The following is a 24,539-nucleotide window of genomic DNA, read 5'->3' as shown; positions in this document are numbered from 1 at the left end:
TCTAGTTAGGGCTGCAAAAACACTAAAAAATATGCAATAATATTGTTGAATATTGGAATAATCATATTATTTTAAAATAAAAAATATATTTTTCAAATCAAATTCATTCTAATTCAGAATAACAAAGTGTGTCAATGTGCAAACATTTAGTTTTTAAAACACTGAATTAAGTGAAAACCTCAGCAGATACTCTAAAAATGATTCTAATTAATAATTCCTTACATTTACATAGCACTTGTCTGGACACTCAAAGCACTTTACACTCATTGGGGGAAAGCTCCTCATCCACCACCAGTGTGCAGCATCCACCTGGATGACGCGACAGCAGCCATATTGTGCCAGACCGCACACCACACACAAGCTGATTGGTGGAGAGGAGACAGAGTGATTAAGCCAGTTATGATTTGGGAATGGTTTGAAGGCCATTATAGACTGAGGCCCGTGAGCAAATTTAGCCAGGATGCCAGGGTTAAACCCCTACTCTTTCAAAGGACATCCTGGGATTTTTAATGACCACAGCGAGTTGGGACCTCAGGTTTAACACGCTCACTGAGCAGCATAGAGTCCCCTTCACTATACTGGGGCATTAGAACCCACACAGACCGCAGGTTGAGTGCCCCCTGCTGGCCTCACTGACACCACTTCCGGCAGCAACCTAGCTTTCCTAAGTGGTCTCCCATCCAGGTACTGACCAGATTTAGCACTGCTTAGCTGCAGTGGGCGACCATGTGAGAGTTGCAGTGAGCTAACTACCGGCTAAATTCTATTCTGATTCTTATTGGCTGTTGTGATTTTTCTCTCTTGTCTCGACTCCACCCCGTTAGTGTTTTTGTTTTTAGCTCAGGGTTCACCTTTGAGCTGCTCCAGCCAATAGCAGAACAGAAACTATAAGGGAGGTGGGGATAAAGATGATTAGTCAAATTTAGATTTGCATACAATAAACAATGCATAAAATAAATTGCAATGCAAATGATAACGATAATTTTGCGATATATTGTGCAGCCCAAGTGCTAATACTTATTATTATAGTTCCTTTCTCCAATTCATTCAAAACTGTTTGCTAAAGTAGGAACTGCAAATAATAGCACGCTATTTTTTTCAGCAGATTTATTTAAACAAGATTAATTAAAACTATTCATTTGCTAAATTCAAATCTGCTCACTATTTTCATTACGTTTATACCATCCTTTGTTGGAGACGTGTAGATCTGAAAGACATAGTTAAACACATGTGGTTTGAAACAAGCAAATAACATGAAAAAGATTCTTTTCAATGATTCACATCATGAACATCGAGTCTTTTTGTAAATCCACTACTGTGTGTTGCTTTGAGACAGAAAAGCTCATTCTGCTGTGATTTGTTTGAAATTGTTATCATTAAAAGAGCAAAAATGGACAATAACAAAAACTCTGAAAAGCTGCTCTCTTCTTATTTATAGTCCTGCTTAACAGGGACGGATTGTTTTTTGTAGCTTTGAAAGATATTTGTACACACCCTCATCATTTCCAACAGGAAATCTGTCAAACCAAAATAATAGCAAAACAAACAAGATATGAGGACCAAATAAATAATTAATCTGTTCATGCAATAAATCATTTGACATTGCTTTAGTTTATCTGCGTTTGAGTTATTCGTCAGTTTCACAGTCTGTCTCTTCTCCACAGTCATCTCTTGGCTTAGTGTCTGAATGTCTGTCAGAGTTGCCAAGTCTGCTTACAGTACACCACTTTGATCTTCTTTGTGTTTTTTTAAGTTGTGCTAAAAACAAACAAGTTGTGGATTGTGTTTTATATGATCAGCAACTTTTGTTTCTTTGCATTTATTCAATTCAATTTAAGTTTATTTGCATTACAATCAAATTAAGTTAAAGTTACAATCAATTTATCAAGTTATTAAATACAGACATAGTTAATCTGCTATGTTATAACATATAGGTGATGTCTATGTTTAATGAAGAGTATTTGTGTATTAAGTGTATGTGTTGTCTTTTATGGTCTTTGTCTTTATTAATGCATTAATTGGCACTCTCTGTGTTCAGCTAATAGTCATTCAGTGATATAAACTCTGTGGCATCAAACATCCCCTTTCTCCCACTCACTGAAGAAATATCACATTCAAATTGTGACGTGATCCAAGCAGAGCTCATAAAGAAATTTTGATTGACATTTAAGAAGAATGACAGTCTCATCTAAGGTATATATTTTTTACATTTTAAATGCATTTGTTGTTTATTAGTTTTATTATAAATGTCTGGCTGGATGAGACTGCTCCCTCTGTACTTTTGAAAATCTTATTTCCTATTATCTACTCTCCAATCTGCTCACAGGTTATTGGAAATTAGTGGATGGAGCGTGTCTCCTACTTTGTCACTTCTTTTAATTTTCTAATCAAAAGGAAGAGTATATACAGTCAAGCCTGAAATGATTCATATCCCTGGCAAATTGTGACGCATTTCAATTACAATTGTAAAGTTTTTGTTCAAATGTAAATAAAAGCTAAGAAAAAAATACACAACAGATTGACGTTGAACCCCAATTTCATGGGGACGTTGCAATTTGTTTGGAAATGAAAATCAGGTTGATGTGGATGTTACCCCTATGACGTCTATCAGACATTGGATTTTGGTTGCCATACCTGATGAATAAATGTATTTGATGGCAATATATTAGTTTAAGATGTTGGCTCTATGTTGGATTTTGGTCACTTTCTAACGCAACCTAAAACAACCAAATATTGGGTATGGATCATTTTCGGGCTTGACACTAACTCCTGTTTTATGTTCACTATACTGCTTGCCTGTCTGTTTTACAGTTAATTATTTTTACCAATGCAAAATTTTTATTTATTTTTTGGCCACTGTTTATCTTTAGCATCAACTCACTCAAGGGCTATATAGGGGATATTGTGCGTGTATATTATATTCTGCCAACTTACATGGAGAGTAACTAGTAACTAGACAAACTGGTGGTAACATTGGGAAAGCCATTGTCACGAGTCCCCCTTGATGGTTGGGTCTGCCTAGGACCCTGGGTGATCCTATTGCTTAACTGAAGTTGTAATAGGTATATTTTGTAGCACCTGATAAAAAATGCATATATATATATATATATATACATATATATATATATATATATATATATATATATATATATATATATATATATATATATATATATATATATATATATATATTAGGGGTTTTTAACCTGTATTTTATAGGAGAGTATAGTGGACAGAAAAAGCAAAGAGAGAGAGATGTCCTCACACTAACCACTAGGCTATTGACGCCGATAGAGGTCATGCTTTCTGCCCCAGGTTCTGGAATCCCTTGCCAATACTCATAGGACAAGCTTAGCATCTTTAAGTCAAGGCTAAATACGTTCTTTTTCTTTAATTGATATGGCTGATGGGATACTTGTAAGATTTTATAACTTTTCTGTTTGTTTAGTAGTGTGTGTTTTATAACTTGCTGGAAAACACATTGGTCAACAGGAGATGTAGCTAATTGTCATTGTCAACTTTACCTTCCATACTCAAAGTTATTTAACATGTTGTGGGCTCTTCAACTGATAATATGTAACTGACAACAGCTAATTTTACTTGATTATTTATTATCATCAATTCTAAGCTTGTTTTCGAAGCTTCCGTTGTGTGTTTGTCTTGCAAGAGTTGGCAACGCTGATGTCTGACCAGATCTCCTGGCGTGTGCCGTCTGCCCCATCTGTCTCAGACTGTCTTGCTCCACGTTCCCCACGGAGCCCGCTGTCATAAATATTGCCTTCACGTGTGTGTGCTACTGTAAGAAAAACACACTGGTACTCAGCCACACCTGCTGTCGGTGCTGTTGGGTGATGCTTGGCTAGAGAAAGAGAGAGAGAGATAGACCCGGTGTCATTGGAGACTGAGAGCTCATGGTTAATGTGTGGAAACAGATGTGGATTTCAGCAGTCAGTGAACATGATCAATAATGTGGAAATAAAGCATTATACAGATGCATGACAGAGATGAGGCTGAGAATGTCATTTTAGCCTTGAGGTAAATGTTGATTTTGAAGTCAATGGACCACAAATGAGCATGCTTTGAATTTTTAGATAATACTCATAGTGTAACCATGCTGAAGAGGCTAAAATGAGTTTCTAGGTTGCTTCGTGTTGGCTTAGTTTGGGCTGATAGACGGGCATTGTCATAGTCTTTCTAGTTAGGAGAATGTTGTTAATTAAACTAGTTAAGATTTCTATTAACATAAGCTATACCATTAAACAAAATCCCAAACACACCATACTGGAACTTTAAAGGTGTTACTTTAAAGGCTAAAGACCATGGTCTCTAGCGTCCATCGCTAAGGCCCCTATTGAGGTCAGATGAGTGAGGTTTACCTGGGGTGTGTTTCCAAAAACCATAGTTAGCCAACTAAAGTCGCAAGTTGCATCATTACACACTAGGGCTGGATGATTCACAATTTTTTTGCTTAAAATCAAGGTCACGATTTGTTCTCACAATTCTTTATATGTAAAATAAAGGTTAATATGAGTAGGCTATTATTGTTAATTCTCAAACATATCGTCACTTTGGAATTATAAGATTCTATCTGCATTCTGAATGATTGTTTTGAGATATTGAGCTTCAAAGCTTTTGCAATCCATATAGCAACCAGTATGTGTGTAACATTAGTTTTTTTTTTTTAGTCTTAAAATGTAAACAATAAGTTGTCATTTAATAAGAATATGTCAATAATTATAGAACCAGATAGAACCTTATAAATCTAAAGTGACGATATGGTAAAACAACAATAATAATATAAGGCCTATGTGTAGCTCTACTGTTGCTTAAAATACAAAATTGTGTACAGTCATTATGGTGGACTTGAACAGACTTTCAATATGTCCTGTTTGTTAATTCACAGTAAAATGATGCCATCCGAACACAACTATTCATAATTATGAAGTTGAATTATTGTGTTTGAGACATGTGCTTGTCATTTGTCATTAACAGCATTATTAGACCATTTGTTTTCACTGGTAAAATCAGACATTTGTCATTATCAGATTTGTTCTTGCATTATACTCAACATTATATAAGCTAGAGTAGCTATACTGACACTGTAAAGCATTTATTTTCATGCACAACACTATGTGCTTGTCGTAATCATAACTGTAAAATGCGTTATGATCATTTCAATGATGTGCGGCCAGTTTCATTTTCACTTCCGAGTGCGGCTCATGGCTGCCGTCACTATGATAAAACACACATGCAAATAATTTTTTCAATGCAGCTCTCAAACAATCGCTCTGTACAACAAACTGAACGTTATTTACAACTTTATTTACTTGTTATTCACAGCCTATGCAGGTTCTGATCACTAAAGTAGCCGTCATTGGCATGCTGAGTGCATGTTCTTGACAGCTCGTGATCATCTCACGTGTGATTTCGCAGCCGCAAATACATCATTACATGAAGACAGAAATGACATTTCTGGTTGAATTATACTTTATAAATACAGTATGTGACACTTTTAACGCCATTTGAAGGTGTTCATGTTCATGTGAAGACTTGTGCGTCCGCCTTTAAGCTTCTTTCCTGACCTTGAAAATATAATTGGCTGAATTGTAGATAAAGCTGAATTAAGATCGTGTGTAGAGTCGAATCGAGATCGCAATCTTTTTTCGATTTATCGTGCAGCCCTATTACAAACCTAGTTAGATGATTTGGCGTTTCCCAAATTTATCGTTCCAACGAAACAATCGTTCCAGGCAAACTGTGTCACAAACTTGTAAGCTTATGACTACACCTCTGGAGCTGTAAGAAACTCAGTTCCTGGCTGTGTTCATTTGGAACATTCTAACATTTAAACTTGGAATGATTCATAAACAGCATTAAAGTCATCTCTCTTAGGTGTAATTTGCTTTCAAAGTATATTTACAGTTCAGTTTTAGCAATCTTCATGCTCACAATTGCTTTGCCTTCGCAGTGCACTTTGAAAACATTGATGTCATTTTTAACACAGCCGGGGATCATGACGAAAGCTATAGGTGATTTTATTTAAAAGCGGAATTTAGATTACGTCTCCAAGTGTCTGTACTGTATATGACATGGGCCTGTTGGTTAGAACATTTCTGCAGAGGTTTGAATGTGTCAAATTTTCTAAAAATATCCTACTTAATAATAATTATAATTATAATAATTATCATCCTTAATATTATTATTAAAATAGGATTTTTTCATTTCCTAATAAATAATACATTTCATTTCTTAATAGATAGTCTCATTATTTATTTATTTAAATGCTTTATATGTGATATTAGAATACGTGTTGGCGTTTGTATTTTATGTTTTAGAATAGAATATGTAATGTTCTCAGCAATATTTGTAAAGGAAACACAGGCTCTATATGTGCCATTTACATATATTTCGATTAATAGGCAAAACGAGTGCATGTTTTTACCAAACTAATATTGGATTTTTTTTTTAAATGTGTTTGCGCGTAAAACAATATCATTTGCACAAAGAAATTATGGGGTTCTTCTCTATAGAAATTGTTACCACACCATTTAGAGCATCATTATGGGTGTTTTATGTTATAACTAATGTGGTTTAAACGACGGATCTGTGATGGAAACTACAGGTTTTAGAAAATACTTGTCACTACATCTTTCTTTTCCCAAATGATGCATCATACTATGATAGTTTGTGAAACGCACCCCTGTATAGCACTTTGCTAGTTCGCCTCCATTACACTCACCCCCCTAAACCTTACTCCCATCCTGGATGAGCACCCACATGTAACCTGGTCCTACTGCTTCCAGCCCGCTCAGAGCTGGGATTGGACCAGCAATTCTTTGTTTAGGGGTCGGTTGCTCTAAGAATGAGACTAAAAGCCTCTAGCATCTGTCACTAGAGCACCTTTTTAGGTCAGAGGAGTGAGGTTTACCTGTATAGCACTTCGATAGCTGGCCTTCGTTACACTCACCCCCCTAAACCTTACTCCAATCCCGGACGAGCCGTTTAATATTATAGGCTGGTTGTTTTTACTCATAAACACCAGTGTTTAATAAACAGGTAAAGTGAATTTTGCATAATAGGTCTCTTTTAAACAAAAGATGACTTGACCCCTCTGGCACTCATGTTTTAATTTGAACCTTACTGGTGTTTGTAAAGACAGATTCAGGGACGGATCTGGTGTGCAAGTAAGCAAAAGATGTAAGGCAACATAATTGAACACTCTAAGCTTAATAGAGACTGCTTGCAGGCCCATTTATCTGGCTGTCTGTGGTGAGTTCCTCTTATCTCAGCTACCTGTCTGCTCTTATGTGTTTGCTTTTAACAGTTTGGGAACTCCAGCTACTGTGTTGGATCGGAGACGACATCTGTGGCTTCAGCCTTCTGGGCCATGAGTGGTTTCAAGGGCCAGGATGTGGAAAAACAGGGCATCAAGTTGCCAAAAAAATGGATTGATCACAATGACAAAGTAAGTTTGGCTTTGCTCTAACCCTATGCTATTTTTCATCGGTGAATGTTGAGAAAAGTTCATTGGAACTTCAGCTACAGTTGGCATTAAAATACTTTTTTAGTTATCCAATTGCATGTGGTCTGCTGAGATGCCTTGCTAGTTTTATTTATGTTCATCTATTTTGATGATGTGTGAGGATTTTTTGAGATCATCTTATGTTATCAGAGTTTGATTTTATAGTTAAAACTTGCATTAGGTTGACAGGAAAATGTGCCATTTTAATAAACATTGCTGTCAATTAAAACTGAATTTAGAAATAGTTGAAAACTGATCTTTGCTCTTAAATGAAATCACAATATTAAATATGTAGGCTAAAACCTGGTTTATACTTCTATATAAATATAATTCTATATAATTCAATATCCTGGTTTTATACTTGCATAGCCCCCCGCCCTGGCTGTCGGCATCGCTGATGTGCACCTCTAAAAAAATGTAACGCGTACGCGTACGCGTAGCGCAAGCTCTATGATTGGTCGGCTTGGTAGCGCTGACGAGTCTGGGCAGGACCGAGAGCCGCCCGAGCCCATTAAGGAAGCGTTTAGAAAAAACAAAACACCAGCGAAGAAACTCGACACAGAGGAACATTAACACCTCACCGCCAACTAGCGTTTCGGAAGTGTTATCGCAGAACAACAGAAACAGCACGCAGAAGTATAAACGCACAGCTACGCGTATTGTATGCGCCATGGGTCACACTGATCACTTGAAGCAGAAGTATAAACCAGGCTTAATGAATGTGCTCAGTGGAGTGCGTCCACCATAGTTTCCTTACTCCATGAAAGTAAAGTAAAGAGTAAAAGTTATGTAAAGAGAAAGTAAAGAGACTGAATGGAGCATGTTATGCTCAAAACACACCCGTAACCCATTAAAGGGCCATGAAACCCCCTCGTTTCAGCAGGGTGTTTTCACACCTCTACTTTGGAAAAAGTCAGAAAAGTGGGCGTGTCCAGCTCTGTTTAGGGGGGAGTGTCGGAGGAACTAAAGTGGGAGGGTGTGGGAGTGTCTATTTGGGCACGCGCGAGTTTCAGAGTCAAAATACACACCCACACAGACAGGAGAAAGTGATGGTGTTTAACCTACATGGACATCTGTAGTCGAATTATTTGCCAAATTATTAAATGGTGGACTTTAACTGCAGTTTGGCTCTTTCATTCAGGGAATTCATTCATGCCCCTCGCGACAAACGCGATATTTGATTCGAGGATCTGCTCTAAACGTGTATTTTTCATGCAATGTTTGATACCGCACGGCGAATGAGAGAAAAAAAAACTCTGCTTTTCCCGGAAACTTAGATGCACACGGCAGGTAGCGTCAGAAAGCCGCGTGTGTTATTCCGGTCACAAAATGCGGTGCTATGTTTGCACTCAGTGCAATAGTTAACTTAATTCGATACGAACAAACTGAATAAACAAAGAGCACTGGTCGCTCACTTACCAAATCTGTAGAGACAGGACAATCACCAGCAACTAGAGCCGCGTCTTTATGAAGAGGAGACTAACGTAACAAGCGAATCCGGATTTCAGCGTTTGCAGATGAGAACAGCTCTCAGGTAAACAATGTTCCTCCTTAGACACGTAAGTTATTGTTGTCGAGTGTCGCGTACACTGTTAATCCACACGTGATCCAGCTGAGCTCTCACAGAGAGAAAATGAAAACGAAACTTAATGGCAGCAAACTATAAAAGCAACACTTCACGCTTGTTTTGCCAACACAACGTGGCGTCAACACGGTGACACTAATGAATATTAATGAAGTTGCACAATAGAGCGCGCTGATTAATTTGAACCAAGCCTTACTCATGCATTAATGCATCACACTGTAAGACGTAATAAGACTCACTCTGGCACAGACGCCCAGTCTGCATGCTGGAATACACGCTATTATATCATGACCGTGACGCAGCTTCAAAAATTCGTTTCAAACAGGAAGTACGAATTTGCTTGAACGCAAAAACAACCAATTTACACTTTTTAGTCAAATATAGGTGTCCTAAAAGTGTTTTTAGCAGTGTGGGACACATATACGACTGTCAACAGCTCAAAAAATGTGTTTTGGTGTTTCGTGACCCTTTAAGAGAATAATCACAAACCATTTACACCATGTGCTGTGCAGACACCATATTTTTTTATTCTTAAAATAATAAAATGTTATTCAGACATTCCCCTAATGCTTATGCATCATGCGCATTAGACATAGTGCTTTGATTGTTAAATAGATCCCTTAATGTTAAAAAAGTATACCAAAATATCATGATGCTTGTCTTTATTAACACCATAAATTTGTTTGATTAAAGGCTCAATTTGCAAGATTTTTATTAAAATATCCAATTGTGTATGAAGAGTTCAGATGTAAAACCCTCTAAATCCATCAGACCTCTTTTCTTGTAAATTAGCATTTTCTATCAGGCTCCTCTGATTATGTTCAGAAGTTTAATTTAATAGATATAGAAAAGGTTATTAAAAATAAAATAGCTTTTTTTTTTATTCTTTGGTTTTTTATCAAGGTAGATTTTCTTTTGCATCAAAACCAGCTAAATCCACCCATTGGAAGAAAACATTGTAATTAGCTGAAAAATCACTGAAGATGCATTTAGAATTTATTTTACCAAAGATAAAACACATTCACAAACCACCAAAAATTAAAAATACATAAATCTGTCAAGCAAGTGGCGGTTCCTTCCACTGTGATTTGAAGCAAATCTATTTGTTGATGGTGTACTACGTGCCTAAAGCAATCACTTAATGTCATCATCTCATTTTTGGCGGAAGTGGCATTTAGCGGCTTTTGCATCTGAACTCCTCATATTTTATGATGCCTTTTGTACTTACATTATCCCAGAGGTTTCAAAGAATGTTCAGACCAGAGAAATAAGCCATTTTAACTAGCGAGGGTGTGCTGTTTAGCCAAGCTAATGATACTACACACTTTCAACATGGCAGTCATGCTCAGATTCACACCAGGACAATTAATCACTTATAAAGCTTTAGAATGAAAATCATGAAAATAAGCAGTTGTAATGATACTTAAAACATTCTAAATTAATAGATAACTACTTTCAGAAATAAAAATATGAGAACTATTAAAAGGCTCCATATCTGTACCCCAGAGATACGCTTTTGTATTTTTAGGTAATATCATGTACAGCTTGTATACCTTTATTTCTGTGAGAGTATCAAATACACAAGAAGCAGGATTGTTGTAGTTGTTTGCATTTACTTTAGGCTATAAAAATTTATAATGTCACGATTTTGTGTTTGCAGTTGGGTCTGTGAGAGTTTAGGCAGAACTTTGCTGCACTTCAATATAAGAAAGAAATAGACATGTTAATGAAATGCAGTTCAACTTTGAAAACGACAACTAACACATTAAATGATATTGTCACTATTTTAGTCTCTTCACACTTTTTAAAACTTCTACTTTTTCCATTCCTCAAACAAACTGCAGGTCCCCACAGACCGTACAATGGTGGTTGGGGGAGTCGTGGGTGGAGGAGATTGTTGTGAACCCGTAGGAGCTCCTCTGAAAAAACGCCGCCAGCGATACGTGGAGAAAGACGGCAAGTGCAACGTCCACCACGGAAATGTGCGTGAAACCTACCGCTACCTGACAGACATCTTCACCACGCTAGTGGATTTAAAGTGGCGCTTCAATCTGCTGGTCTTCACACTGGTCTACACCACCACATGGGTGTTTTTTGGCTTCATCTGGTGGCTCATCGCCTACGCCCGAGGAGATCTGGAGCACACTGATGATAATGACTGGACACCTTGTGTGAATAACCTCAATGGCTTCGTCTCAGCGTTTCTTTTTTCCATAGAGACTGAGACCACCATTGGTTACGGGTATCGTGTGATAACAGACAAATGTCCAGAGGGGATCATCCTGCTTCTGATTCAGGCCATTTTGGGCTCCATCGTCAACGCCTTTATGGTGGGCTGCATGTTTGTGAAAATCTCCCAACCAAAGAAACGAGCCGAAACACTCATGTTTTCCAACACCGCTGTGATATCCGTGCGGGACAGCAAGTTGTGTTTGATGTTCCGTGTCGGTGACTTGCGTAACTCGCACATTGTGGAGGCCTCCATTAGGGCGAAGCTTATCCGCTCGAAACAGACGAAGGAAGGAGAGTTTATTCCTCTCAACCAGACGGACATCAATGTGGGCTTTGACACGGGGGACGATCGGCTGTTCCTCGTGTCGCCGTTGATTATTTGCCACGAGATCAACAAGAACAGCCCATTCTGGGACGTCTCTCAGGAGCATCTTGTACGAGAGGAGTTTGAGATAGTGGTCATCCTTGAAGGAATGGTGGAAGCTACAGGTAAGCGTAGATTTTAGAGAATGAGAGAGACTGGGGAAATCATAAGTTTTGGATTGGAATTTGGGTTTTCATGCTGTTTGACTACAGTGTTAGGGAAAAACAGTAGACTTCAGGGTAATACTTTAAAATAATGTCCCATGGGTAATGTATTTACTAACTTGAACAAACAGTTAGTAATACATTTATCATGGAATGAATACATCTTTGATACCCTTAGGTAATGTTATTTAAGTTAAACAACTTTAGTTCATGTTAACTCACAGTGCATTACCTAATGTTAACAACTTTAAATTTTACTAATGCATTAGTAAATGTTAAACTATAATTAATAAATGATTTACAAGATCATTCATACTTAGTTAATGTTAGTAAATGCATTACCTAACATAAGCTAATTGACCTTTAATCTAAAGTGTTACCGACTACATTCAAAAGTACAGAAATATAAAGTATAAAGGCTTAGTCAGTGGGTGCCAGCAGCAACCAGCATTATTCAAAATATCATTTTTATTTTGTTCAGTGGAAGAAAGAAACCAAAACTTGACTGGAAGGATGAGTAAACGATTTCAGAATTGTAATTTTTGGGTTAAATCAGTGCTCAATTTATAAATTGTATGCATAAATTCATACATGTACATGTTTATTAACTGCCTGCCATTTGAAAGTAGTCATGCACATTTTTTTTATTAAAATGCAAGTCATATATATATATATATATTCAGCTTACCGGGTGACGCGGTGGCACAGTGGGTAGCGCTGTCGCCTCACACTAAGGAGGTTGCTGGGTCAGTTGACATTTCTGTGTGGAGGTGCATGTTCTCCCCATGTTGGCGTGGGTTTCCTTCAGGTGCCCCGGTTTTACCCACAGTCCAAAGATATGCGGAACAGGTGAATTTGGTAGGCTAAATTGTCCGTAGTGTGAATGAGAATGTATGGATCTTTACCATGATGGGTTGCAGCTATAAGGGCATCCGCTGCGTAAAACATGTCCTAGATAAGTTGACAGTTCATTCCCCTGTGATGACCCCAGATTAATAAAGGGACTAAGCCGAATAGAAAATGAATGAATCAATAAATATTAAAATGTGTTAAACCAGTGCTTACTTTCCATCGTAGTGGCTATTTCAACAGTTTCGATTTAATTGAAAACTTTTCAAGAATATCATAAATTTTAAACTGAAATAAAAACATCAAATGACTTCTAAATCACTACAGGATTAAGATTGATCCAGTTGATGTAGACCATTTTCTTAGAATGCAAAATTACCCATAAGTCTTTGCGTGTAAGTGTAAGGAGGATGCTTCAAATTTCCGGTTGACAGCTTGATGTTTATAGAAAGTCACATTTGGACCGCTTTGAAAGTTTTAATCTATTTTACTTGCTTTTAATGTCTTTGAACTAATACTGCTGTTGATCAGCGCCACCTCCTGGACTGATCATTTAAAAACTGTCATCTATTGGAAATGGAAAACAACCACTGTTAGTCATTTTGCCCTCATCGTCAGACGGCATCTTGTGCCATTTAAATGAAGCACTGTCATCGCTAAAGTCAACATTTTCTTTTTTTTTATGTATAACCTTCCTAAACAATTATAATTCACCAAAATGTTTGACACACACATGTAGTCTACTGTACTGTCCCACTAAAGGCTGATTTATACTTCTGCGTCAAGCGCACGCGTATGCTACGGCGCAGCCTACTCGTGTATGCAGAGCCCTTGCCGTGGCCATCGGCACCTCTCAAAAACTGTAACTACACATCGCAATAACGTGTAGCGCAAGCTTTGTTATTGGTCAGCTTGGTAGTGCTGACGAGTGTGGGCAGGACCGAGAGCTGCGCAAGTCCCGTAAAGGAGCTCCAGATGAAAAATTTTGTTTTGTGTTTACCTTATAGTTAAAGTTGTTGCACATCCACTGGTTCCTGCCTCAAAATGAGCGAGTTTGAGCCACTTGTACATTAAGGAAGCATTCAGAAAAAGCAAAAGACCAGCGAAGAAACTCGACACGGAGGAACATAAACACCTTATATGCCCGCTAGCGTTTCAGAAGTGTTATTGCAGAGGAACACAGCGTGCAGAAGTATAAATGCACGGTAACGCGCAAGGCATGCGCCGTGAGTCACACAGATCACTCGACGCAGAAGTATAAACCAGGCTTAACACACTGATCCATGACTAGCACAAAATGAAAATAAAGTGGCATTTTGAAATTATAGAAAAACACATACCATGGTAAATACTACACAATACAAACCAACTAATAGAAACATAAACTGCTCCTGATTACAATCAACATGCAAGTCCATCAAGAATACATTTTTTATGGATGATATTTTCTAGTTTTTTTTATATATTTGTGGTAACATAAGAAATGTGAAATATACAATACAGTAATTGGACATGCATGATTGCACTTTATACGTAAATCATTCGTACACACATAAATGTACTGTATAAAAATAAATGTTCTTTTTTATGTGCTATTGACTCTTGTCAACAAATATCAGATTTTTGTGAACCGTAATGTGGTTGACTGTCATGGTGAAAAAACAACTAAACATTTTAAGCAGTGTGGCTCACACGATGACAAATACACTTTATGTTTTGGTGGCTTTGGCTAAATTACTGACACAATAACTAGGTTTTGATGCTGGAATGAAATGTTTTGAGAGAATAGCTACATTTTGCCGACATGAAATAAAGTTCTTAAGTTCCAGCAAACAGTTTTGGCATTTGCACTCACAGTTTAGAGAATGTTAAGTCTGTTTTGAAAAATGTGCCAAAGCAATTGAGAAAAACTGTAAATGGTCTGATATAACCATTTCATCTTCATGGTGCTTTTTGCGTCATTTTAGGTATCTTTATAGCCAAAATCCTTGTTAACTTTCATTATTTTAAAGGTTTTTGTGAGGATATTCTTGTTAAAGGGCCATGAAACCCCCTTGTTTCAGCAGGGTGTTTTCACACCTCTACTTTGGAAAAAGTCAGAAAAGTGGGCGTGTCCAGCTCTGTTTAGGGGGGAGTGTCGGAGGAAGAAAAGAGGCTTGGTGTGGGAGTGTCTATTTGGGCGTGCTGAATTTCAGAGTCAAAACACACACCCAACAGGGGAGAAAGGGACTGTTTCCATGGACATCTGTAGTCGAATTATTTGCCAAATTATTAAATGGTGGACTTTAACTGCAGTTTGGCACTTTCATTTAGGGAATTCATTAATGTCCCTCGCCACAAATGAGATATTTGATTCGAGGAACTGCTCTAAGCGTGTATTTTCATGCAATGTTTGATACCGCACGGCGAATGAGAAAAAAAAACTCTGCATTTCCCGGAAACTTAGATGCACACGGCAGGTAGCGTCAGAAAGCCGCGTGTATTATTTCGCTCACAAAATCCTACACGAGGTTATAGTTTGGTTGTAGAGCTAACTTGTTTACACTCGGTGCAATGGTTTGTTCGATACGAATAAAATACGAACTGAATAAACAAAGAGCGCTGGTCGCTCACTTACCAAATCTGTAGAGACAGGACAATCACCAGCAACTAGAGCCGCGTCTTTATTAAGAGAAGACTACAAGCGAATCCGGATCTCAGCGTTTGCAGATGAGAACAGCTCTCAGGTAAACAATAATCCTCCTTTGACACGTAAGTTTTTGTTGTCGAGCGTCGCGTACACTGTTAATCCACACGTGATCCAGCTGAGCTCTCAAAGAGAGAAAATGAACACAAAACTTTACAGCAGCAATTTATAAAAGCAAAACTTCACGCTTGTTTTGCCAACACAACGTGGCGTCTCTGTCGTCTGAACACTATGACAGTAATGAATATTAATGAAGTTGTACAATAGAGTGCACTGATTGGTTTGAACCAAGCTTTACTCATGCATTAATGCAGCAGGCTGTAAGACGTAATAAGACTCACTCTGGCACAGACACCCAGTCTGCACGCTGGAATACAACGCTATTATGTCATGACCGTGACGCAGCTTCAAAAATTCGTTTCAAACCGGAAGTACGAATTTGCTTGAAATAACGCAAAAACAACCAATTTACACTTTTTAGTGAAATATAGGTGTCCTAATAGTGTTTTTAGCAGTGTGGGACACATATACAACTGTCAACAGCTCAAAAAATGTGTTTTGGTGTTTCGTGACCCTTTAAAACTTACCTTTTGTATTTAGGGATAGAAGAATGGTGAGGCAGATTTGAAATTACTTTGCTTTAAAGGGCTTCTGGATGCACAAGCTGAGTTCCTCCCATTGAGATGAATGCGAAAGTGAACAGACGACTCTCTCCAGGTATATCGCAGCTCCTCAGATGATTCAGAGGTGTTTAAATGGGTGTTGCCTGCTAGTCAAACATGAGAAGTGACCAGATTTACTGCAGTTCCCCTGGTAACAGAAGACCGACAGTAGGACGCTCTGCTTTATTGTCTTGGGATTTACTAATTATTGTTGACATTGAATTCCATGTGACGGCAGTTGCAATTACACTGTGCTAATTAGCATTTGCATTGTGCTCCGTGTCAGTATAGACAGATATCGCTGTATGAAAGATGGAGGACTCTTGAGATGCCTCTGAGTACGACAAGCTCATGGTCTGTCAATAGAACCGCCTCAGGGAAATTAGCGAGCAGAAGACAATTGAAGGAACCATAATGCAGTTCAGCCGCACGCATGCATAAACACACACGGTCTCCTACATGTAAAATAATGAATCATTTCTCTGGAGTGGGATGCTGTGAGTAGTTTTATTCAGTCCGCAATCACCACTTGTTCGTGGCTGTTGTACTTTTTTTTGTCTCACATCTGACATTCAGGATCATCCCACTTTCAGTCGATGTAGGTTTACCTCTTCTAATATTAGACAAAAAAGCAGGATAACAGTGAAATAATCAGTATCAGAAAATTATAGCAAACTATTTAGGTCAGGACTGTGCCTCAAGGCTTAGCGAAATTGGAAGATTATTAAAAATAATTATCGATTTCCTTCATGAAGCCGGTTTTTGTGTCATAAGGCATATTTACACAGTAAAGGCGGCACAAATAGCAAATCTGATGTGGAATAAATGCAACCTAGGCTCATTCTGAAAACGTACTACTATATACATTTCTGGAGAGCACCAAATACGTCCCAGGAGGTACTTTTTTATGCAGTTTTTGTTTTCGCAAATCCACCAAAGGCCACTGTGTACTCTTTATGATATCTCAAATTTCTCTCGCGAGTGCCATTCACACCTGCTGTTCTCACTAAATCCACCAGAGGCCGCTGTTGACTGACTGACCGATCGACTGTTTTCAAAAGCACCGATTGACCCGCTCACCCACTTCCCTAAACCCAACCGATAGTTTTAAAAAGCTATCCAGAAAAAGAAAAGCCCTCGCCTGATCTTTAAAACAATTTCAGATTTTACCACGTTTTCACCCTGTTAATAACTTGTTTATTTAATTTTTTTGACTTCTGCTTTTGTCTTACCCGCTTTTTGGTCAACTCCTCTCTGCATCTCAAGTCCGCCGACACATGGAGAGTAACTAGACAAACTGGTGGGAACATTGGGAAAGCCATCGTCACGAGCCCCCCTTGATGGTTGGGTCTGCCTAGGACCCTGGGTGATCCTATTGCTTCACTGAAGTTGTAATGGTATATTTTGTAGCACCTGATAAAAAAATTCATATATATATATATATATATATATATATATATATATATATATATATATATATATATATATATATATATATATATATATATATATAAATGCAGTGAAATCTTGATTAATTTTATGTAAGTTAAAAGAGCATTATAATGACATGAATCTATTTTTAATTATTTTGTTTACTGATGTACAACTAAAGGAATGTCTTGTGGCATGGAGACTTTCTCGTTCATTTTAGATAGCCTATGATGTGCTGCCACTTCTTAAGTAAATATATAATGTTGCATATAATCACATAAAAACATCAAAAAGACATAATTTAATGTTTACAAATGTTTCAATTATTTTAACTAGCATGTCTTGAACTTGTAGTAACCGATGATAATGTTACTAGTATGATTAGTCTTGTTAAAATCTCAAGACTGAGAATAGACTATAAAAAGCACCAAATATGATTATAATTGAACTGGAGAAGTAGAACAGCTTTTGATCAGGCATTTAACGCAGATGAGGGGGACTCAATTTCTCACCACATCGTCTGTACAGAGGTAAGCGGTCAGCTGAAGCGTGAAAAGTAATAGCGTCATACTGCCCCGTAGTGTTCATTTTAAAGATGAAATGCATCCATACGTACTTCAGGCTACATAATTTACGATCTCCAGAAATGGATACATTTTCAGAATGAGCCTATTTGGAAAAGTTACAAAAAATTGCATGTTTATAAACTGTTAAATGCAACACAGGCTCATTGTGAAAACATACCCCGTATACATTTCTAGAAAGCATGAATTATGTAGCCAGAACTACAAATTGCTGCATTTCATCTTTAAAACGAACACTATGGGGTGGTATGATGCCGCCAACGGCCTCTGTTTCTTTTCGCGCTACCAGCGAACCGTTTATCTCCATGTGGATGGCTTTTCCACTGTTACCAGTTTGCTCAGTGGCTCACCGCAGCATGTCAGCGGATTTGAGACGCAGAGAGGACTTTATTGCGATGACTGGAATCAAGTCTGGCGAAGAACATTTCCATACAACAGGCAAACAAAAAAAAGACAAAAAAATGTAATTAACAAGTAAATAACAGGGTAAGAACGTGGTAAGATATGAAAATGTAGGAAAAATCAGGTGCTTTCTTATTCTAGTATGCTTTTAAAAATACTGTAGGTTGGGTTTAGGGAAGGAGGAGGGTGGGTTAGTCGATCGGTCAGTCAGTTGGTCAGTCTGGTGGATTTACTCGAGAACAGCAGCACATTCCGAAATGAGACACAGATTCAGAGTTCCACATGAGGTTATAAATTAGCAAATAATATAAATATTATGAATGTAAACATTAGGGCGAGCAGATTACTTATTAAACACAAAGTCCACTATGAAAGGAGTTATTTTTTTAAGCACTGTTTATGAACTTCATTAATAGTTATAGTTTCCTTCCAGGAATGTAAATGTCACATTATAATGATGCTTTTCCCAAGGAGTGTTGAGACTGTTTGTATGTTGATAGATGCTGTTTCAAAGATCTAATATACTGATACACGTGCAGGTTTGTCCCCAGCTGTGACATTCACAAACATAACCAATATGGTGCATTTTTTTTTATATGCTTTTGACACATTTTGCATATTTGACAGCTGAGGCAAAATAGAATTTTTAACTCTTATTTGACAGAGATCAAAATGTATAGCATGGGAACAAACACCAAAACACTCTCAAGTACATTTTTCCACTCACCTGTTTTAAGCCACTTGCAAATATTAGTATTATTTATCAGGTTGTTATCGAAATCTGACTTTAATCTAAGCACATTTAACTAATTCCCATTGGAATTTAAAGCCACCATAATGCAAGAGCGACAACTTTGCCCAATAAATAGCTAAAATTGTGCTGCAGATGTGCCTGTGTGTGCTTGCACTATTGAGGTGAAGACTTTTTATATTGATGAGAGAGTGCTCACACAAAGAAAAAGTCAAGAGCATAGAAATGTGCTTTCTGCCTCATGAATGCTTTGCTGCTTTATTATAATTCGAAGCAACAAGGAGATAAGTTCACTGTTTTTGTAATTAAACTCACAGCTTCAGTCCATAGAGATTCTTTAGGTAAGCAGGTATTTTAAGCATGATTTGGTTTCACTCTAATGAATGTAGTCTAATCTTATCATGCTACTTTATTTAACTCACAAACTCAGGAATTGAACAAACTATAGATACAAACTATGTAAAATGACCCAGTAAAAGGGCTGATAGTCAGGTTGCTCTTGCCAGAGTATTATTTTCTCCTATAATCTTAATACCAATGGAAAATCTCTCTAAAAATGCATCACTGCAGTGCTGTAAATACTAAAATACAAGCAGTTTCATAGGTATAAACACAAAACTTGTGATTAAAAATTGTGATAAAAGTGCTTACTCTGCCATGATCCAATGAAAAGGAACTACTTGCATAACCAGAGGTTGATAAACCTAGAACAATGGTGTCACCACTGAAAGGATCATTCAGACAACTTTACAGCTTTAATAACATCTCTCTGTATGGAGGAATTAATATAAGTGCTTTAACAAAAAGCTGCTTTTAAACCCTCTAGAATTAATTGCACAATAGCTTCCAACTTTTTAACACATTTTCTTTTATAAACTGAGATGAAATTTTATTGTCTCGATGGCACACATGCTGTTGAGAGAGGTTAACCTGTGTTGAACCAGGAATATACCCTCGAATAAAACCTTTTAAACTGCCCACGGGGTGCTGCACTTAGCAAAGCTGGTCTGATGTGTCCCTCAGAGGCTTTGAGATGTTTTAAAACCTCTTTCCTTTAATAAATTAACAATTAGTCCTAGCGATGCTTGATTCTGCTACTTTGGCTTCTGTATTATTCTAATGTCAGGTTGCTAAAATGTGTTATTAGTTTATCAAATGATAGGATTAAGTAAAGTATATTAAGACTAACTTTGATGTTGGTTGAGGAAACCAGAACAGATAGCTTAAAGTAGTATGTAAAAGACTGATGTTTGAAAGTAGTCTGAAGTTGCAAGTGTATACCCAGCTCATGGAATCTTCTCAGAACAGTGCATAATGTTCATTAAACGTTGTGTAGATGTTAGCACATGGAGTACATATTATAATGATTTTGGAACATTCTTGTAGCCTTAATAGAAGCACATTCTTAGAGCACAGTATATTAATGTGAACAGAACTGTTTTAATTATGTTTATATTTAAATAATAACATACCGAGAACATTATGGAGCTAAAATATATAAACATTTTAAACAGCATTATAATAACTGAAAAATAATGTTAATATGTCATCTTCAATGCTGGACATTTTGAATGTTCTAATAACCTTCAATAATAATGTCTATGTAACTTACTGAGAATGTTAGGGGAACGTTCTTAGAACTTTTATGTAATGTGAATAGTTATATAATGTGAATAATGTTCTGCTTATGTTATTAACCAAAAAAAATAACATTGTTCTAGCACTGCACAATATATCGTTTCAGCATGGATGTGCGCATCTGCAATAGTCACATCGCAATATATGCAGCGTTGAGTCTGAAATTTAATTGACCATCCACAGAACACATGTGATTTGTAGAGTTTGCATGTGCTTTTTAAGGCCTGTGACTGAGCATTTCAGGAGACTTTAGAACATTTGAGCACAAAACATACTGATGTTTCAAAGTGTAACAAAGATTTATTTAATTTAATGATTTATACAGAATTAATATGACTTATGCAACTAAAAAAAGTTTTTATTACTTAATTTTTGCCTTGTTTCTAGTCCAAATATCTACATCTCAAAGCAAAAACGAGATTATTTTACTTACCACATTGGCACATCATTTTGCCAGTTTTAAGGGAAAATGTATTCATTTCTTCTTAAAGTGAAAACAAAACAATATTTTACTTGATCTAAGAATTTATAGGACAAAACCGGACAAAGCAAAGTAAGAAAAGCCTTTTTTTGCATTGTGATTATTCCATTTTTGTATAATTTCTGTTAGATTTACCAGAAACCACCAAATAGAGCTATTCAAACCATCTTTTCATATCGCAATATAATCGCAGAAAAATATATTGCAATATCAGATTTTTCTAATATCGTGCAGCCCTACAGAATCTACATTTTTCGGAAATTTTAACTGTTCCAACAACCTCCCACAGTAATATTTTAAAACTTACTAAGAAAGATAGTGAAACGTATGTAGAACATTCCTTCCACAATATGCAAATGTTTTAATAACGTTTTAAAAAGCATTCTGAGAACATTAACACAACACAAGACTGTAACTTTATGAAAGCATTTTGAATAATCTTACTATAACCAAAACTTAATGTTAAAACGTCAAAGAAAAAACTATTTGAACATTCAAAAAAATTATAATGTTACATAATAGATGGGAATGTTAAGAGAACTTTTTTAGGACCTTAACCTTGTTATCTGTGTAGCTGCTGCGTTTTAGCAAGCTGAAGACAATTTAGCATGTTGCTAGCATATTTTAATATAATGTGTTTTAGAATATTTTCCATGTTAACATGATTTAGCCTAATAATTTCACATTTTAATATGCTGTTTGCATGTTTTAACATGTTTTTCCCGTTTTAATTTTGCCCTTTAACATACAGTAATTTAACATGTTGCTAGCATGTTTAACAACAAATGTAAACATTGTCACATTGCTGTTATGGTTTTAGCAAGTTGTTTGCATGTTTTAACATTACAGTATGATATTTTATCATTTTGAAAACATGCTTTAGCACATTAACAGTTTTGGTTACGCTATACTTTGATTAAACAGTAACTTTGGGCTATCGGTAATTTGCTCAGTCATAAGAAAGATAGATGTCATATTGTTTTTTTTAATTTCTAGGCTTTTAGTTTAAAATCGCCAGAACAGTGCAGAACATTAGCACTTGAAGGGAAGTATCTCTTGTTGTTTTGAAGTCATACATATTGATTTGTGTTATAGATGCATGTATATCATGTGTGGTTATTGAACTACTGTACTCTCATGAATTTGGATGTGTTTGATGAATAATATCTGCTGAGTTTACATGGATATCATTTATATTCATTATATGACTGCTGTGTGTGTGTGTGTGTGTGTGTGTGTGTGTGTGTGTGTGTGTGTGTGTGTGTGTGTGTGTGTGTGTGTGTGTGTGTGTGTGTGTGTGTGTGTGTGTGTGTGTGTGTGTGTGTGTGTGTGTGTGTGTGTGTGTGTGTGTGTGTGTGTGTGTGTGTGTGTGTTTGCATGTTTGCCAGTGCGCGTCTCTGGAGTAATTGATGCAGTTATTCGAGGTTCACTTAAGCAGATGATGAAAACGCTTGTATTCTATTTTCAGATGGTGTGCTCATAAATATTCGGCAGTGCATGTGCATACATGTCTGCGTTTCACAGGAAAAAGGATATTTTTAATTAATTAAGCTTACAGTACGTTCACATCGGCAGGATCAGCGCAGCCCTTAAAATGTCAAAAACACAATTAGAGTGAACTTTAGATATTTGAAGAGGAAACAGAACAGGTGGCTCTTCTGCAAAGGTTACTGAAGTGGGTTAATATGCAGTCTTATCAGGATGAACTTTTTTTCTTTTTTAATCATGTATGTCTACAGCAGGGGGCAGCACGGGGGCTCAGTGGTTAGCACTGTCGCCTCACAGCAAGAAGGTCGCTGGTTTGAGTGCAGGCTGAGCCTGTTGGCATTTCTGTGTGGAGTTTGCATGTTCTCCTGTGTTTGTGTGGGTTTTCTCTGGGTGCTTCGGTTTCCCCCACAGACTGCAAAGACATGCGGTATAAATTAATTGGGTAAACAAAATTGGTCGTAGTGTGTGTGTGTGTGAATGTGAGGGTGTATATGTGTTTCCCAGTACTAAGTTCTGGCTGGAAGGACATCCGCTGTGTAAAACATATAGGTTCATTTCGCTGTGGCAACCCCTGATAAATAAGAGACTAAGCCAAAGGAAAATATGTCTACAGCAGGAGTGTCAAACTGCAGCCCTGCACAGAGTTTAGCTCCAACACACTTTCCTGTAGGTTTTAAACAACCCTTAGGAACTCCAGTAGTTTGATCAGGTGATTCATTAGGGGGTGAAGTGAAAACATGGAGAACTGTGGGAAACTTGGAGTTTAGCACTTGTGGTCGACAGCTATGTTAAAAATGAGGAGACCACTTAAAAAGGTCTAGAAAGCTCTTATAGCATTTTTCCCCCGAATTCAAAATAAAATCATTTAATTTATATTGTCTTTATTTGTTTGTTTGTTTTATTGTGTTCTTATTTCCATTTGTTGTTATTAAAAAATCAGGTAGTATTCCACTAAACATTCTTAACTGTTCTGAAGTTTAAATATTGGTATTGTCTTGTCTAAAAATTCACATAAGCCAGTCTAAAAACATGGCAGTTTTATTTTGATTATTTGTCATTTTCCACTTGTTTACACAAACAAAAATTATGTTAAATTAAATTTTTTCCATCACTGTATACATATTGCATCATGTTAATAAAAGGAATAATTTGCATATATCAAACCATATAATAATAGAGTGCTCAGCTTAAATGAATACACTCCTCAGAGCTCTCTTTTAAGTGAATGTTTTCTATAATATTTTCAAAAATCAATCTTTTCTTACATTGTGATAGTGCTATAAGAATAAAGACGGATTTAATTAAATTGATGTTCAATGTACATTTTACAAAAAAATTTAATGAACAGGAAAAATCAAGAAAAACAAAGAATATCAAATGTAGTTAAAATGTTATTAATTATTTTTTGCAATATCTCGTTTGTTCAGATTTAAGTAATCAAGAGAGTTGCTTCTTCAAGCCTTTAATTTTTAATTGTGTCATAACTCAACAATCAAAAGAAAGAAAAAAATCAAATGTAGTTAATTTTATAGTTTTTACAATAACTTGTTTGTTTAGATTTAATTCACAGAGAGAGTCGTTTCTTCAAGCCTTGAATTTTTATTTGTGTCATAATTAAAAAATCAAGAGAAACAAAAATATAAAAAGTAGTTAAAATTTTGTATACAGTTGAGGTCAGAATTATTAGCCCCCCTGTTCAT

At 36.7% G+C, this 24,539-nt stretch overlaps 1 protein-coding gene and 1 long non-coding RNA gene across 2 annotated transcripts in view; both read left to right on the top strand.

The window, feature by feature from the left end:
* The window catches only part of kcnj21 (potassium inwardly rectifying channel subfamily J member 21), a 44,388-nt gene that overhangs the window by 17,885 nt on the left and 1,964 nt on the right, over nt 1–24,539 (top strand). Inside the window, 2 exon segments of the mRNA NM_001089393.1 lie at nt 7,325–7,465; nt 10,952–11,828. Coding sequence (NP_001082862.1) covers nt 7,388–7,465; nt 10,952–11,828 — 955 coding nt within the window. The 5' untranslated portion in view covers nt 7,325–7,387.
* On the top strand, nt 18,639–24,333 carry LOC147840399 (uncharacterized). The gene is made up of 3 exons (XR_015512025.1): nt 18,639–21,211; nt 21,504–22,680; nt 22,740–24,333. It is a non-coding gene; the product is annotated as an uncharacterized LOC147840399 (long non-coding RNA).

This window comes from Danio rerio, chromosome 16, assembly GCF_052040795.2.
Source record: "Danio rerio strain M-AB ecotype USA chromosome 16, GRCz13ab, whole genome shotgun sequence".
NCBI lineage: Eukaryota > Metazoa > Chordata > Actinopteri > Cypriniformes > Danionidae > Danio > Danio rerio.
The sequence above is the reverse complement of the archived record's forward strand: the minus strand, read 5'-3'. Positions and strand labels throughout refer to the sequence as shown.